The following is a 16,965-nucleotide window of genomic DNA, read 5'->3' on the forward strand; positions in this document are numbered from 1 at the left end:
ACACATTCCTGATGAACGGAAAATGGGGATATAAACTAATATATTGCAAACATTGGCTTTAATTTCTTCGTGAGTGATAGCTGCAACAGGCATTCAGGTTTGCTATAGGAAAACCCAAAAAATTGTTTATGCCTCTTTTTTTTTAAATTAGTTTTAAAAAGACCAAGGGGCCTACATCAATCACTGATCTGTGTGCCAAGATTTTTCTAGCTGAGGCTCAAGTGAGAGGGTTCTCCTTGTCTAGCAGAGCTGAGATCTATCATGTTAAGGTTGTTTTGATGACAAATCTTAAATGTCATCAAAATTAAGAAGTTCTACAACCATATAAGAAAATTGTAACCCTCACAGGAGTTTAATGTTTTTATTATACCTGGGGTTTCTGCAGCTCTAAGTATATTTTTCCTGCTGGATGGCAGTTGCATTCCTTCTCCCTTTTTTTGAAGACAGAATGATGTACATTTCAGCAAGGGGTCTAGTCTGTGAAACAGTTGAATGCAAGTAGCTACTACCTGACGTAAATTCTTCTATGATTTATATTTTTGTTTTCAGGTTCCTGCCAACTTGATGACCTTTGAATAACAGGCAAATTCAAAACAATAAAAGAGGACAATTTGAACCATCTCATAATTGAGAACAAGGTCCTAATGAAAAATGTGCCAGCTGTATTCTGTGCCAGAACAGAACCTGTCAACTCAATCTCTGAACTCTGGAGCCCTGAACAAAACCACTAAAGGTTGGGGAGTGGAGTCCCCCAAATTAAAAATGGAGTTGCAACATGAATTGCCATGGACCATGCTTCATTATGTTCTGAGAACTGACCTGTGGAAACCACTGCCTTAAAGAGTGAAAGGAAAAACAACATGAAACACCAAATAGTGTGTGTGAAACTTCTGGCGGTGCTGTGCTTGAGTTAAATAGATTGTAGCTAGTTTTGAGTTTCTTTTAACTTTATACTAATTTTGAAAATAACTCACATTTTTAGGCATTCTTAAGAAAACAGGTAAACTGGTATTTAAGAGTTGTATCAAAAGCTGTGTATGAACCAGGTAAAAGGTACTACATGTTCTGGTGATGTTGTTTAGGCCATCCCAGGAGTCCTGGAGGGGAGCTTGTCCCAGGCACACAGCCTGGAGCAGTGTTATTTCTCTCAGACCTGTAAGAAATGCAACACAACTGCAAGTCCAGAGCAGCACTGAGCTTGCAAACCTTGGTCCTGTATGGGAGCCAGACTCCAACAGGGGCACAGAGCTGAGCCAAAAATCAGTTTGGTACGTTTAGCCCTAATTCCTGGTGAAAAACACATGTTTGGGGCAGTCGGGGGGGGGTGTGTGTATGAGACAAAACTGAAAGCACTGTTGGGTCAGAACTGAGTGTTTTCATCCCATGTGTTTCTATGCCTGTGACTCCTTCACAGAAAAGCTGAATGACAAAACACCAACACCTGGGTACAGCTCACTGAGATGTTTGACTTTGGGTATCTGCTAATTATCAGTTAGGGACCACTGTTAGTGTGTGGTGTTTCATAATATCACTTCAGATGGACATTTTAAAAAGATAGAGGCACAATTTCAAGCTTTCATGTTCTCATTTGGCAATAATTGATTTTAGTATCTGTCTCGGTCAAAGTAGTTGACGTTGTGTGGTGTTGATAACATGGCCTAAAGCAGACCTTACATGCAGAAGCTCTTTTGATCTTCAGGCAATTAACTAATTTATTAGAAGGTAGGATAACCTAAGGAGAGAAAAGGTGTGGGGCCATCAAAATTCCATCCTTGACAGGAATCATTCTTGGTCACTGAAATTACTCACAGAGAAAAACATAATGGTTGTAAAAAGGGAGCTGTGCTTTATGTGTGTGTTTGATGCTTAAGACTTTGATTCTTGCTTTATTGGGGTTTCCTTGACATCACCTAGTTTCCTGGATGATTGGTCTTTCTTTAATCTTCAAAAATATGATCTTTGTAAAGCAAGGAAACATTGTCCAAAATATGACTCTGATATTGGAGCTTTGAAGTCTGTGAAAAAGTAGTAACTGTTCCATTGACATTGTGGTTTAGTGACCGTAAATATGCTTGCAGATTCCACGATGAATTCTCCTTTTTAAACAGAAACAAGCTACCTACCAGTCTGTTTCAGAGTTCTCTGACTGTCTAATAAAGGTTTCTACTAGTAGTTGTTATTTTGAAAATGTATAGTTTGTTTATTGCATCTGAGTAGAAGCCTATAAATTCACATTTGAGGTTTTTTTTTTTCCAGAGTCAAATTAATCGTGTAATGGAAATGATTAATTTTTGATTTCTGGCAGGCAAAAAGAAGGGTAATCCAGTCTCACAGTAAACAAAACAAAACACAAAAACCCCAACCACTTGGTAATGTGAAGGGTAATAGGGTGGTTTATGTTTCCAAGAATTGTTCTGAATTGGCTCTTGATAGAAAGAAAAACAGTAAGAAGGATGCTTCTGTTGGAATTACACCACAAGGACTATGAGAATTTGGCTCCCCTTGCAGTTCTTTTGTCGCTGTTTTTTATATTGGTAATGAAGTCTGTTCTGAATTCATGAATTTTGGGAAGGGGTTTCTTGTGCTGAATCCCTCTGCAATTCACACATCTCCCAGGTTTACCCACTTTGGGTGTATAGTAAAGACAACATCCTGACAGCCAGCAGCGTTACTTTAGTAGGCTTTGCACAGCTTGAGTTTGGTTTTTTTCCGTTTTCAAACTTACCTAATGTGTGTTTCTCCTCAATGACTATGTGTTTGTTTGGGTTTTATTAACAATTTGTGCCCTTTTTTAAGCATTGTGGATAATAGCCTGTGGATTTTGAATTTTTAAATAAGCTATTCTAGGTTCATTGCAGCATAACTGTGTCTGTTCTTTTGTTAGTGAAAGGAAAGATGCAACTGGGAGCCACAGCCTGACAGCCCTCAGCTTTGCTAAGGACAGAGCCAGGTCAGGACATGTCATTTATCACTGGATTTTTGCATTTTTCCAGCTGTTTTCAGTTAGGTTTTTATGGTAGGAGGATGGTGGGGAAAAGAATTCACAAATCATCATTTAATGAATTGCTGTTACCAGCTTTCATTGTCCTTGGGCCTCCTACTCTTCCTTGTTTTCTGCCCTCAGATCTGCTGAGTTTTTGTGGGAGAGATTGAATATTATGGGAGGAGTTTCTTTAAATGTGTAGCCAGAATAACTGGAGTGAGTAATGACAACACAGGAAGTATTTTTGGCACTTGTCACAGTGAGTAGTTCAGTACTTTCCCTTTGTTTATGGCCACGTAGTCCTGCACAAACACTGACATTTCTAGAGCTTGAGCTAAATGGTGCTCAGAAAGAGGTGCTGGGTTTGCTCCCTCAGGGAAAGCTGCCTCAGCTAAGCTGTGGAAAGACTCAGACAAGTTAAATGACACACTGTAAAGAATGTACTAATGCTCTTTCTTTAAAAAAAAAGGCATTTAAAACGTTAAATAACTGAAAGTATTGCTGAGAAAACAAGGAGAGCAGCGAGCTCATGGTGTTCAGGTAAGGCTGTCATCCAGACTGCTTCAGACAGTTGGCAGTTTCTCTTTGATTTTCTTTTTTAATGTCTTGCTCTAATTGTTTATCTTGTTAATAAGTGCTGAATCACTTCAGCTAATATTTGTCACTTTATCCCCTAATGTTTTGATTATGAAGCTAAGGATGCCCCTTGCAATTCCTTGTTTTGGCTGTATTTGAGCAAAAATTATTTAGAGTAGCTCTTCTAGCAAGACTTCAGATGTGAATATTAATTATCTGCAGACTGAGAACCAGCCTTTTAGCTAAAATAAAAGTTTTGGGAAAGATTAAGCAACAGGGAATGTCTGGTTTATGAAATGGGTGCATTGCATTAAAAATACGTAACACTGCACTGCCTAGCGTTAACCTTTATCTAATTAATCTCTGCTATTTTTGGCTTGGATTTTCAAACCTGATTTCTATTCCAATGCCCTTTAAAGCAAATAGTTTTTATAACTTTTATTTTTAAAACATTCTGGTAGTTTGAATAAACATAGCTCAGCTCAGACACTTTTTCATTTTTAGATGTCTGTTTTATGCCAGAGGAGTATTACTCAAGCTACTATGATTCAATAAGTATTTAGGTGCACATTATAGGCATTAAAACTACAAATACTAAATGAGTCACCTAAATACTTAATGAATGAGCTTTAGCACCCTGCTTTAAAATCATGTTTAGAGAAATATGCACATTGGAAAACATACTGGAAACAAAAGGAAGCATAAAAAAACACAGCAGGGTTTAATTAGTTATCTACTCCTCACTAGGAATAAATTAATCAAATTTAATGCTTCTTGCAACATCAGCCCCCGTATTTGCATTCTATATTTTCAACACTAGTGCTCCTCTATTGGTATCAGACCTAACACATGGTGACAGCAAATCTCTCTCTCCCAGCAGAAGCAGTTGCAGGTTTTTGTGCTGCTGAGGCACATGAGAAGCAGAGGTCTCTTTTGACAAAAGGCAAGTTGATATTACGGTTTTAATTAACTGTAACAAATATTGTCCAAATGAAGGTAAAAAACATGGGATGCTTTTTTTCTGGCTCTGTCAGTGGCCTTTTTCTTCATTACTTGTCCTTTTTAATTGTTTGGTATTCTAACTCACCAACACTAGTAGTTCCAACCTTATTCATGGCCAGCTCTTAGTGCTGCCTGCTGCAGCATCAAAACCCCAAGACTGGTTCTAAATCACATCAGTGAATTGTCTGTTCATCCTACAAGGAGAGAGCTGTGAAAGTTTTATTATTATTCTTTAATATTAGCCTTTTCCTTTAATTTTTCTCTAAAAGCAGCTTGTTCATAAGGTGGTTTGGCTTGGGAAAGTTGCCATCAAAAGGATTTGTACGAGTGGACATGGAATTCTTTGCTAGGGGTTATCCCTTCTTTTACAAACCATCATTCTGATTTGTAGTGCATGAGGAGGGTGAGTGCTTGGATTGGAGCAGGACTTCTGTCAGTGCCTTATTATGAACTTGAAGACCAATTCCTTTATTTCAATGGTGAGTCCCACCATCGCAGACTTGCAGGCTGTGTCCTCAGTGCTCCAAGAGGTGACATTCCTGACAGCCATTGCTTTTCTGCAGCAGTCACTTGTTTTGGTCAGTGTAAAATAGCTGTGCTTGAGTTGCTTTAGTATTATTTCTGTATTTGAATAGCCTCTTTTTAGGAAAAAATGCAGGGGTTTTTGGTAGCTTGGGCTTGTTCGGCTTTTATCAGAAGTAGCTCAGACCTCTTAAAAATTAGCTTATTTTTATTTTGGTATGTCTCTTGAGTAGATTTAGTGAGGGGGAGAAATGGAGAGCATAGTCCAAGCCATGGTCTAGACCACATGAGCTCAGGAGCTCACATTATTAGAAAGGAGCTTGCTTTTGTCTGTCCCACTTTGAGGTAAACACTGAGGAGCATTCTTAGGAGACAATTTATCTTGCAAGCTTTTTGTTCTAAATAAGCACCACAGGAAAAAACTGCTTGGGGAAAGAGGAGGCTTAGCTAAATCTTCATCTTAATATCCCAAAAGCTCAGTTTTGTATGTTGTATTTCTAGTGCCAACACTGTGTAGGGAGCACTGTCCTTCACTGAAACAACTGCTAGAGACTGTTTTAGCAGCAAAGACTTCAGAAGCTTTGGAAGGGGAAATGAAAGAAAGAATGTGTTGTTCTTAAGCAAGTAAATATTTGTTTTCCTGGAATATATCCTTACAAAAACACAGCAGTTTTACTATAGTCTTTTTGTAAATTCAGATGTTGGAAGGCTAGTTTGAAAATTAATCTTACTCTTTCTAAGAATACTCAAAGAGAGAAGAAAAGTCAGAAGAGAAAATACAAATTACTTGGTGTAGCTCTGGCTGTTGCAGAGCTGAGCTGACAAGTTTTCTCCAATTTACTGAGTTGCTAAGGAAAAGAAGGTGTATAAAATGTAATGAAATGCAAATTCCTGCAGATCATGGCACAGTTCTGGCTGGTAGCCTGGTCTTGCTCTTGAGTGACTAAAACCACCATAAATACTCTGTTTCCTTTGTGTGTTTGATTATTATTATTTCTCTTTATTTGGGTGGGTTCTGGCCTTCATGTGTGTTTGCTGAAGTAATTTCTTACCATTCCAAAGCTGTTCACAGCTGAAACTGCAAAGCAGACAAGCAGTATAAATCAATTCAATGTTGAAATAAAGGGTTCTAGGGTGCCTGGTTTACTGGCACTTCTGGCTCCTTGTGTGCAGGAGTGTATCCATTCAAAAACGACTGTACTGGAGTGGGAGAAGCACCAGGAAACATAGAAGTGTTTTATAATAATCCTGTAAGGACCAGCCATCACTGGAAGGGGGGTCAAGGTGTCATGCAGTAAACACAAGCCATTTTTAATGTTCCCTGCTGGTGTGAGGCATTCCAGGGATGGAGGGATTGCACTATGATCTCTCTGAGTGATGTGCAGTTTGGCTGTCCTCAAACCTCTTCCTTCACCTTTTTTAATACTTTGTTCTCTGTGTGTGTGTGTGTGTGTGTGTGTGAAAATTGTGTGTTTGCATAAGCTAGTTTAATTGAATTTAAGAACAGGTTTCAAAAATCTTTCCTACTGAAATAAATGATTTAAAAGATGGCCTGTGTCTGAAGTTTTAATTTCTCATTTTAAACACTGCATTGAAACTCCTGCCTGGTGGAATTTGACTGTCTTTTGGAATGGTGCTGAGATCAGCTGGAATTTAGTGGCATTTTTCAATGACCCTTTGAAATGAAGCATGTAAAGATACCATTGTCCACTGGTGCAAAGGAAATCTAAAGACTAGCAGGGAAGTACAGTTCATTGAAGAGATGTATGTCTGGTCTCAGAGTTCTTTCTGTTAAATGATGTGGTTTTTCTCTCCTTGGTAGTTTATCAGATTTTTTTTTGTCTGTTGTTTCTATACTTAAAGTTGTGGTAGATTTAAACTCACTGAAAGCAGTCATCAGGCAGATTGGCTCTTAAGGAGCAACTACATGGAAGATAAATTGAAAATGAAGAATGAATGAATAGCATGCAAAGCCTTGTATTTCCTTAGCTCTTTGTTTGGTGTTGCTTCCCTACTCTCTGTGCCTTTGTAATGCTGTGAGGCCTTACTGATCATACAGCCCTGGGGAAAATGCTGTGAAATGCTTGTCAGAATGTGAGCCTTGGGCTCCTTCACCTTTTCTCCTTAATGGAACCATTCATTTCAAATGTATTTACAAAGAGAGAAGGAATAAAGTAGATTTTTGTAACCCCCTCCTTTTTCTTATTTCCAGATTACTGAGTTTGAGAAATGCTTTCTCGTCAATAGTGTGAAAAGAAATAAAAAAATTAATGAGCTGGTGACCTCCTCTCCCTCCTCTCCCTCCTCTCCCTCCTCTCCCTCCTCTCCCTCCTCTCCCTCCTCTCCCTCCTCTCCCTCCTCTCCCTCCTCTCCCTCCTCTCCCTCCTCTCCCTCCTCTCCCTCCTCTCCCTCCTCTCCCTCCTCTCCCTCCTCTCCCTCCTCTCCCTCCTCTCCCTCCTCTCCCTCCTCTCCCTCCTCTCCCTCCTCTCCCTCCTCTCCCTCCTCTCCCTCCTCTCCCTCCTCTCCCTCCTCTCCCTCCTCTCCCTCCTCTCCCTCCTCTCCCTCCTCTCCCTCCTCTCCCTCCTCTCCCTCCTCTCCCTCCTCTCCCTCCTCTCCCTCCTCTCCCTCCTCTCTTCCCCTTTTGAAAGATGCTCATTTCATAGCAAACATTTTCAAGCAAGCTGCTTTATTAACTTAAAAGCTGACTCCATGCTCTGCAAGGTAGGAGGCACAGAGCAAAGAGGTTCTTGGTTTGGTTCCTTCTTGGAAAAGACTTTCTCTCCCCTGTTGGAACTGCATCTCTGTCCACAGCAAAGATTCCAAGTCAGGCTCTGTTTTCATCCTTGACTTTGTCAGTCAGGTTCTCCCTTGCCTTTGGATACTGAAAGGCTGTAGCAGCCCTGCAGAGCCTGATAGAAGTGGCTGGAGTTGGAGTGACAGTCTTCTGTGTATTTTTTATCTTTTTTCCAAGTCAAGGAGCATGTCAAGGACTCCTTTTGCCCCTTTCCTTGTGTTCTTGCCTCTCAGGCTGCTGTGTACATTTGGAGATGGCCTCCAAATCCACAGAGTGAGAAAAGAGGTGGGGGAAAGGCACCTGATCCCTTCCTTGCTTCCCAACTGGAATGATTTTATTTCCAGATACACTTCTGCTCTTTCCCCATGCTGAGTCCACCAACTGAATGTTCTTTGGGAAACTGTAAGATTTGAAAGAATTGAAATTGCCTTGGTTTTGTAACTTCATCTTCAGTTTCCCTTTTTTTTTCCTTTTGCATGGGAAGAAGCCACAGTGCTGGGGGAGGGATTCACATCTGTGGGAAAAACAGAGAAACCAGACCACAGAGGTATGAAATAACCCAGCTGGAAGAAGATGATCTTTTCCTCTTTTTTAATATTAGTTTTTGTAAGTGAGAATGTTAGGTAACAAAAATGTGAGCAGAAGACAGCCAGATGTAAACAGATGATACTGTTTTGGCATAGCCTACATGCTTTCACAGAACAGAGCAGGGTTATGGTTTTTATATCAACAGATAATACAGAAGATTGAATCCGTGCTTCTAACTTGTGAGTAATGTTTTTCTTAGTTTTATTAGGTTTTTGCTTTAATTGAGCATTAATACTGAAGCATACATCCTTACATGGGTAATACTTATCTTTGCCTCATTCAGTTGCTCATTTTTAGTTCAATTTGTTGCTTAAGGACAAAATGTAGATCCAAAATAAAACCTTCTGCTTGTCTCCCTGAGCTGGTACAAGAGACTGCAAAACTTGCCTTTACTGAATGTCTTTGTCTTGCTCTGTAAGAGAAGTGGTTTTTCTATTATGTGTATAGTGTGATAGAGCATGTCAAGCACCTGATGAATAATTCCAATGTTTAAGATGATGTTGTTTTAATTCTAAAACATTGGAAAGGGCCTGCTCAAAGGAGATCTGCAAACAGCAAAATAAAAGCATATTTTTTCAGGTTAAAAAAGTGTGGGGTTTATGTGTTTGAAAACACAAAGTGAGTCCAAGGCATTTATTAAGCTAAAGAGAAACCTCATACAAGAACCCAGCCAGCAACAAAGTGCTAATCTCTCTTTCATTTTCTTTTCAGGTAGGAAAATGTGTCACTTTCATTGTGGAAAAGGGATAAGGAGCTGAATTGTTCTAAGGTCAAATAAAGCAGCAGCTAAACCTGTAACCAAAGCATTGCTTGTTGGAGATGGCACAAGACAGCCAGGGGTAAACTGTGGCCTGTGTTTCTCACTGCCTGACTCTGCAGATCTGCTGCAGTGTTCCAGAGTGACTGGAATATGAAACAGCTCATGAGAGGAGGGAGCCATTCCCTCATTCAGGAGCAGTCCCAAAGCAGTGGCTCAGGGACAGACTGATGGTGGTGGGAGTAGCTCAGTTATGTGTCATGGTAGAGCTGGGAAAAGCAAATGCAAACCCTGAGTTCTTGGTGCTGGAACAGCAGGATTCTCTTTAATGAGTATAAACATGAATCTGAGACTTACTCAAAGCAAGACAGTCAAAATGGGCTAATTCTGACCTACTATAATTTCTTGATTTGGGGATATTTGGTGTTGGCATTTTTTTTCTGATTAGAATTACATACCCAAAGTACTGTGTATAGGAGTTACCAAACCTGAGTCACTCTCACCTCAGGAATCAGGTCCCCATCAGTATTAAATTCTGTGCTGTTACACCAGTGCTGCTTTTGTTCTCATTCCCTCTCTCTGACACCTGTATCAGAGGCTTCAGAGGAAGGAATAAACATACAGTGAGTGAATTTTCAGCCAGGTAAGTTCTGACTCTAATGACTTCTGTGTATTGAAAGTTTTACAGTTTCATTTTCTCAATTTCATGCAATAGGATAATGACTCAATGGTGAAAATGTTCCTGCAAATCTATTGGTTTCTTTGAAAAGAAGCTGTAAGATGATAAAGAGCAGAAGGAATGTGGTATGAACACACCAACACAGAGCCAATGTGAAATGTACCCCAGACTTTGTGTTAAATCTTGGTTCACATCTTGTCATACAGAGACATCTGGATTTTATTACTTTTAGGAGTTAAAATCGTTCATGCAATGTCAATGACACATAGGGTTCTTGCACACAACTTTGCATTTAGCTTTCCATAGAATCACAGAATGGTTTGGATTGGAAGGTGCCTTAAAGATCATCTCATCCACCCCCCTGCCCTGGGCAGGGACACCTTCCACTAGCCCAGGCTGTTCCAAGCCTCATCCAGCCTGGCCTTGGGCACTTCCAGGGATCCAGGGGCAGCCACAGCTTCTCTGGGCACCCTCAGAGGGAAGAATTTCCTCCCAATATCCCATCCAACCCTGCCCCTTGCCAGTTTGAAGCCATTCTCCCTTGTCCTGTCACTCCACACCTTTGTGAACAGTCTCTCTCCATCTGTCTTGTGGGCTCCCTTCAGGTTCTGAATGACATTTGTGAGGTTCCTTCAGAGACCTTAAATGGAATGAGGAAACTGTTTCAGGGTAGATGGCCATTTTGGTTATCTATCTCCTAGCCATTGTACATGGATATACCATGCTTGCTACTCTGGTATCTAATGAATATTTACTAAACAGCATCTTGCTGAAATCCTCTCTGTTGTGCTGCTCTGCTTCCAGTCCCATTTGTCCAAATCTAAGCTGAAAAATTCAGTACCTTGTTGGTTATAAGATTCCAGGGGAAACTGTTCCTCAAGAGTGTGGTGGTGCCTTAGTTCAGAACATCAACAAGCAGTTCATATGTTTGCTCTTCCATGGGATTCATCCATCAGTCTGAGTGCCTTCCAGAGAGGGAGCTGCTGTCATCCTGTCCTTGTACTACAGTGGAGAAACTGAGGCAGAGCAGAGTAGTAAATGTTGTGTTCATTGTGCAGCACTAACAGAATGATATCCAGTGCACTTTCCAATGGGTCATAAATGCATAAAATAATGGAAGAATTTGTCAGAGCAGGTCTGCTCTGGTGTTTCTAGCCAAAATCCATCAGCTACCCTGATTTAAATCATTTTCTGACACTGATGATGTGTGGAGGTAGAGCCCATCAGTGGCCTTGCTGTGAGTCTCAGACAGTCAGCCCCAGAAAAATTCAGGGCAAGGTAAATCATTCAAATCCTGGTAGTGCCAGGGCTGTAGGGGGGTGTCTGTGGACGTGGAACCTCAGGGATTTTGTGACAAAACCATCTCTTGCACTCAAAGAAGCTTAAAGTATCAAAAATAAAAACAATTCTCTAGACAAAGCTCACTGAGCTGAAGGGTTTCCAATAGCTCATCAGTAATGCTCCCAAGGTTAATGATGCATTTGGATGACTGAGCCCACTGCTCCTGCTCAGTCTCCTGCCAGCCTCAGAAGGGGTAGCTCTGTGTTCCTCTTGCCATTCTGTCTGCATAAAAGTGGCCAGGGAAAATATGAGTAAAATAGTTTATTCAAATAAAACAGTAAGGAAAAACAATTTATTAGGTCCAAGTTTAAAAGGGAAAGTATGCAAAACTCTCAATTCACCCCCATATTCTGATCCTTTTCAAGAGTAAAAGCAGGTCACAAATCCTGCAAGGCTTATACATTTATTATTTTCTCTAACTCGGTGCTTTGTGTTGCCATTTGATCCTTGAAGTGCTGCTTTTTCAGCACTGAATGTAAACGAGCAAATAGAGGGGTTTTTTTCCCTCCTGCCATGCATGAACATGCCTCTTGCCAAGCAAGAACTTCCAAAGGAGGCTTTTGGGATGCATCAGACTGGTTCACCTTGAGCCCATCCAGTGCTTTAGTTAAGCAAGAGTTCTTTAATATATTGTTTTGCCTGTCACTTCTAGTTAGATGATGACATCGAATGCTCTGATAATATCAACCCAGCATTTTTTCCTTCAGTGTCAAGGATATGCAATGGAAATGTAATAGGCAGTAAGATTAAAGTAAAAATCTGCTGCTGGCAAGGAAATAACAAATTGGATTAGGTCAATGCTGTTTTGAATGTTGGTAACTAGATGAATTTTAATTTCTCATGGTTCTTTAAAAGAGCAGTTTAGGCAAACACAACACTTCATATTTTAAGGTTATGTTACTGTTTTAAATCTACTTCCTAATTCACTTTAGTGTTTCAAAAATGTATTATTCCCACATTGTGAAACTCGAAGCTGCTCCTTACGCATATCCTGGAACACAAGAATGGAAAAGAAACATCTAAAATAAGAGAATATTGTCACATGAGCAGCAAATCTGTATAATCTGGCTATAGATTAAAGATAGGTTTCACACCAGTAAGGAGGGCAAGTTTCTGTTACAGCTCCTCAAAGGAGCAGTGGGCAGCAAACCCATGAGTGTGGGGGTTTTTGTGGGGTTTAATCAGGTCATGAGAGAAATGCCACTCTTAGTGAGGTGTCTGCAGTGCCACGAGGCACAGCCTGGCAATGTGAGAAGGCTGCTCTGGGTTCTTATGAACAGTCTCAGACTGTTAAATATCAAAAGCAAAACCAATCTTCTAAAAGTTCTTTTTAAAATAATTTATTAGTGCAAAATACTGAGTGCAATTGTACTGCAGGGCCAAAATGGTGCAACTGTGAAACCTGCCACTTAGTGAGAGTAGCCCAGAGTTTCCTTTGGTTACACCTTCTATCAAAATCTGAGTTTGCAAGATAAGAATTCAGATTACAATATCTGAACATGAAAGAATCTGAGATTTCTAAGACCTCTGAGCCTTTGTTTATCCTAATTTAAATCATGGGGGTCTCAGCTGTGCTGAAAATAAACTTTAACTGATACAGTTTCTCCAAAGCTGGACTCCAGTTCCTTTGTTGGTATTAAAGATTAATCAGAACAGATTATTAAAGATTATATTGAAGATGAATGGAAAACAGATATTTTGTACTATTAACTTTGTAAATTACTTACAAGCCACAGAAAAATGCTCTTTTAATTTCCCCTAAAAGATCAGGCTGAAGATTTGAAGTCATAACACATTTCTTGTGGTAACTCAAATTGAAGTCATGTGAATCGAGAACTATAAGGGTTCCATTAGCACACATGGAAAGTGGGATTGGATCTGGAAAAGTATTGACAGAATGTCCTGTTCCTGTATTATTTTTTAAATTAAAAATTAAACAAAGCTTTCAAGTGGTTTACAGTAAGTTGACAGTGCCAACACACTTTAATTTCCATTAAACTGGAGCTGCCATGCTCTTCATTTAAATGGAAATAGTATTTTGCTGGTGTGACTAGTGAGCTTTTTTTCCTTCTGCCACTAAAATATGTTTGTCTTAGAGTGATTTTTGAAAGGAAATCCCTGTGAATATGTTTGTCCTGGTAATCTGCTGCTGCTTTAGATGAAAATTGCTATAGCAGTCAACTTGTGGGAGGATAAAACTTCTTTATTTCTGTCAACTTAAATCCAATGTATGCTGCTAGATATTGGAATAAACGTGGTTAGTTTCTGCTGGGAAGCCTGGTTTAGGAAGAGGTGTCTCATCCCAATGCACAAAGGCTGTTTCTCATTTTATTGTGGTTTTTTTTTTAAGCAATGTCTGTCTTTTCTGCTGAAATGTGTCCAATAATAGATGTGCATAAACAAATTTGGGAAATTCTCACTAGTACCTTAGACTTGTGCTTCTCTCTTTCTTTCCCCAGCCCTCAAGGAAGTGCCTGGCTGTACCAGGCTTCCCTCAGGGCTGCTTTTGGGGATCCTTCTGCTCCTTGTCTTCCAGCCTGCTTCAAAACCTGCCCCTTCCATCTGCTCCATAGCAGCTTTTTAGGCAGAACCTGTCCAAGCAGCCAGGGAACAGAATAAACACCAGAGTTAACAGCTTCATCAGCCTGCAGCAGGCCTCAGTAGGACCATTGTTACCTGTGTTTTCCAGCATTGTAAGAAATGTTACTGGTTCTTAAAGAAAAAACAAAATCAAGTTTAGCGCTTAGTTGATCTTAGCACTCTCAGACTCCTGAGTCTGATACTTGAGTACAGAATGATTTTTTTTTTCCCTTGATACAGCTTTCATCCAGAAGAGATTCCCAAATGCTTTCTGGATCACACAGAAAAAGAGAAATTGTTTCTGGCACCTACTGGATCAGCCAACAATAAGCAACCTGTTTACCCAACTCATAAATTTCAGAACCTTATTTTCTTAGGACAAGATCAACAAAAGACCCTATCCAGTTCCACCTGCTGCTTACCAAGTTTGCTTCTCTTCTACAAAAATGGCAGGTGGGTTTTTAGTTCTTTCAGTGGGCATGACTGAATCATTTGTGTTTCTAGTGGAAGGTGGTGGTGCCTGGGGTGTGTTTCCACACTCACTCTGTGTCAGTGATTTAGGAGGCACCTCACTTAGCAAAGTGTTTGGAGAAGCAGGACATCTGTGAGAAAGGAAGGGCTGGAAAGAACAGACTCCAGAAATGCGTTTTCATAAAAGCCACTTGGGGTGTGTGTCTAAATTGGTGTAGGATTAAAACTCACACACACTCTTTTTCTAGAGCTGTGCTTCTGTGGCAGATGGCAAAATTACCTCCTTTCTTTTTAATTGGAACCCTAGGAAAAAGCAGTGACGTACTTCCAAGTGGGGCTGGTGCCAGTGAGGCACAGCTTCTGTGGGATGTGCTAGCTCTTCTCCAGGGAGGGTTTTCTCTTTGCCTCCTGTTTGAGCACCATTTCTGTCCCCCTGGGGGTTCCTGATGGCCGAGCACAGTTTGCCACGTGTGGGGGTGCAGCTGGGACAGGGCAGGGTGGGCTGTGATAGTGAGGACTCTGAAAGCCCAGGCCAAACACATTTCTGTTTTGTTATCTTTTCCTAGCTTTCTTCCTGCTCTTTTCCTTCTTGTCTTTTTTTTTCTTTTTTTGGTTTTTTTGAGGCTGGTCTAACGTTGTAATCATTTCAGATTGACACAATTAAGCAAAATTCCACTTCAGATTGCTGGTGATCCCCCCTCTGGTTTATATTAACACTGAGAATTTGTCTGGTTGAGACACTTTTTGGGTTTTTTCCTCCCTCCCCTGCCTGAGATTGTTGAAGAAATGTTGAACAGAGTGCTTAATGATTTCCAGGGCTTTCTCTTGACGTTTCAGTTTTGGAGAATGAGCGATGCCTCCACTGGGGACTTCCCTGGCAGATCCATGTCTGAACAGCCAGGGCTGGCTTCCAAGAACATTAAATTCCAGCTGCTTTTCCATCCAAGGCAAGGTTAGTTTAGTATCCCCCTTCCTCCTGTGTCTTTACAGCAGGAGATATTCTAGCCAACGTATTCGTCATGTTTCTGAGCCTCCCTGCTGCTTGATTTATGCAGAGAGGGCTGAGGAGAGAGATTCCAGAGCTGTGGGCTGAGTGTGGAGTCCCTGCAGGTGTGTGGTGGGCTGGGATGGCCTGGCCTGGGCTGCTCCATCCCACACAGACACAGAGCTGGGCTTGTGCCCTGCACGCTCAGACACAGCAAACACGGCCCTGCCCGTGCCATCCCACATGGGGGGAATGCCGTGGGATCCAGGAGGCCTGGAGAGGCTGAGCTGGGGTGAGAGATGCTGAGACAGGGTTGGGTCTCCAATCTGGGGTCGTTCTCCTCGTTTATGAACAGCAGTGTAGGGAGGTACTGAGTTACAGGTAGATAACAGGATGTAAAGCTTTAAGAAAATTCACATTTTCGGTTCTGTAATGGATTCTTTAGGTCTCTCTTGTCAGCTGGGAGTTTGAGTATGTGGCACATTTGGAATTTCGGCCCATGCTGACCTAACAATTGACAAAGCTGAAATCCCAACTGCTCAGTTGTTGTTTACACCTGAGATTTGTGCTTGCCTGTGTCTCACCTGAGCAGGGTAAGGTGTGTGATCTCTCAGAGCTGCTTTTACACGTGCAGCTGTCTGATAAAAGGCACTGCAGCAAACCCCAAATGCAGCCAGTCTCCAGCTGGTAAAATTGTCATCATCCACAGCCTAATTGAGCTGGAAATTTACCCAAGTGGAGGATCAGGTCCAGTGTACACAGCTGGGAACCAAGCTGAGCTCAATAACTATCTGTGCTCAGTCCTCAGCCCAAGCCAACTGGGCTGCACACAGATATTTCTCCTAGGCAGCAGCACATGGATCAATGTCCTCTTGTTTGCTCGTATCCTGGTTGTCCCCTGCTCTCCTTACCCTTCTAACTCAGCAGTCCTCACACCAAAAGGAAAAGGCATTGTTGGTGAAAACTGATCACCTTTTCCTGATGATTCAGAGGAAAACTTTACTGCCTTTACACATTAACTTCTCCAACAGTGCTCATCATTTGCTGCAGACCTTTTCACAGAATCCCAGAAAGGTTTGTGTTGGAAGGGACCTTAGAGCTCATCTCCTTCCAACCCCCTGCTATGGGCAGAGACACCTTCCACTATCCCAGCTTGCTCCAAGCCCCATCCAACATTTCCAGGGATGGGGCAGCCACAGCTTCTCTGGACAACCTGTGGCAGGGTCTCCCCACCCTCACAGAGAAGAATTTCGTCCCAATATCCCATGTAACCCTGCTCTCTGTCAGTGTGAAGCATTCCCCCTTGTCCTGTCACTCTGTGCTCTTGTAAACAGTCCCTCTTTTCCTTGTTTCAGAAAGAAGTGTGAGTTAAGCTTGATGTGAGCTGGGGAGAGAACAACAGCAGTAGATATTTAGGGGTGGTTATTCATCGTTGCTTCGTAGACAGCACCATTACAGGCCAGAAAACTTAAGAGAAGGTTTTGCTTAGCTCTGTTTTTTCTCTGTGACTTTATGGTCGTAATTTTTCCCCACACTTCTCTGCAGATCTGTATTAGGACCCAGACCACTAAAATGCTTTCATTTTGGTCCTTTTCTCCCCCTGCGTATTCAGGTAGTATGGCAAAATGTTTTGTTTTTCTTTTTTTTTTTTTCCAGAGTCTATGAGATCATTCAAGTATGGAGACTT

At 41.3% G+C, this 16,965-nt stretch overlaps 1 protein-coding gene across 4 annotated transcripts in view; it reads left to right on the plus strand.

Annotated features, from left to right (window-relative positions):
• RALGPS2 (Ral GEF with PH domain and SH3 binding motif 2) overlaps window positions 1-7,275 on the plus strand; it is a 116,788-nt gene extending 109,513 nt beyond the window's left edge. For all 4 annotated transcript variants that reach the window (XM_066556151.1, XM_066556152.1, XM_066556154.1 and 1 more), the window contains one exon: window positions 550-7,275. In XM_066556151.1, the coding sequence (XP_066412248.1) occupies window positions 550-579 (30 nt within the window). In that variant the 3' untranslated portion in view covers window positions 580-7,275. The remainder of the gene's footprint in view (window positions 1-549) is intronic.
• Window positions 7,276-16,965: the final 9,690 nt, after the last annotated feature.

The sequence above is a fragment of the Molothrus aeneus genome, chromosome 9 (genome assembly GCF_037042795.1).
Source record: "Molothrus aeneus isolate 106 chromosome 9, BPBGC_Maene_1.0, whole genome shotgun sequence".
Classification (NCBI taxonomy): Eukaryota; Metazoa; Chordata; class Aves; order Passeriformes; family Icteridae; genus Molothrus; species Molothrus aeneus.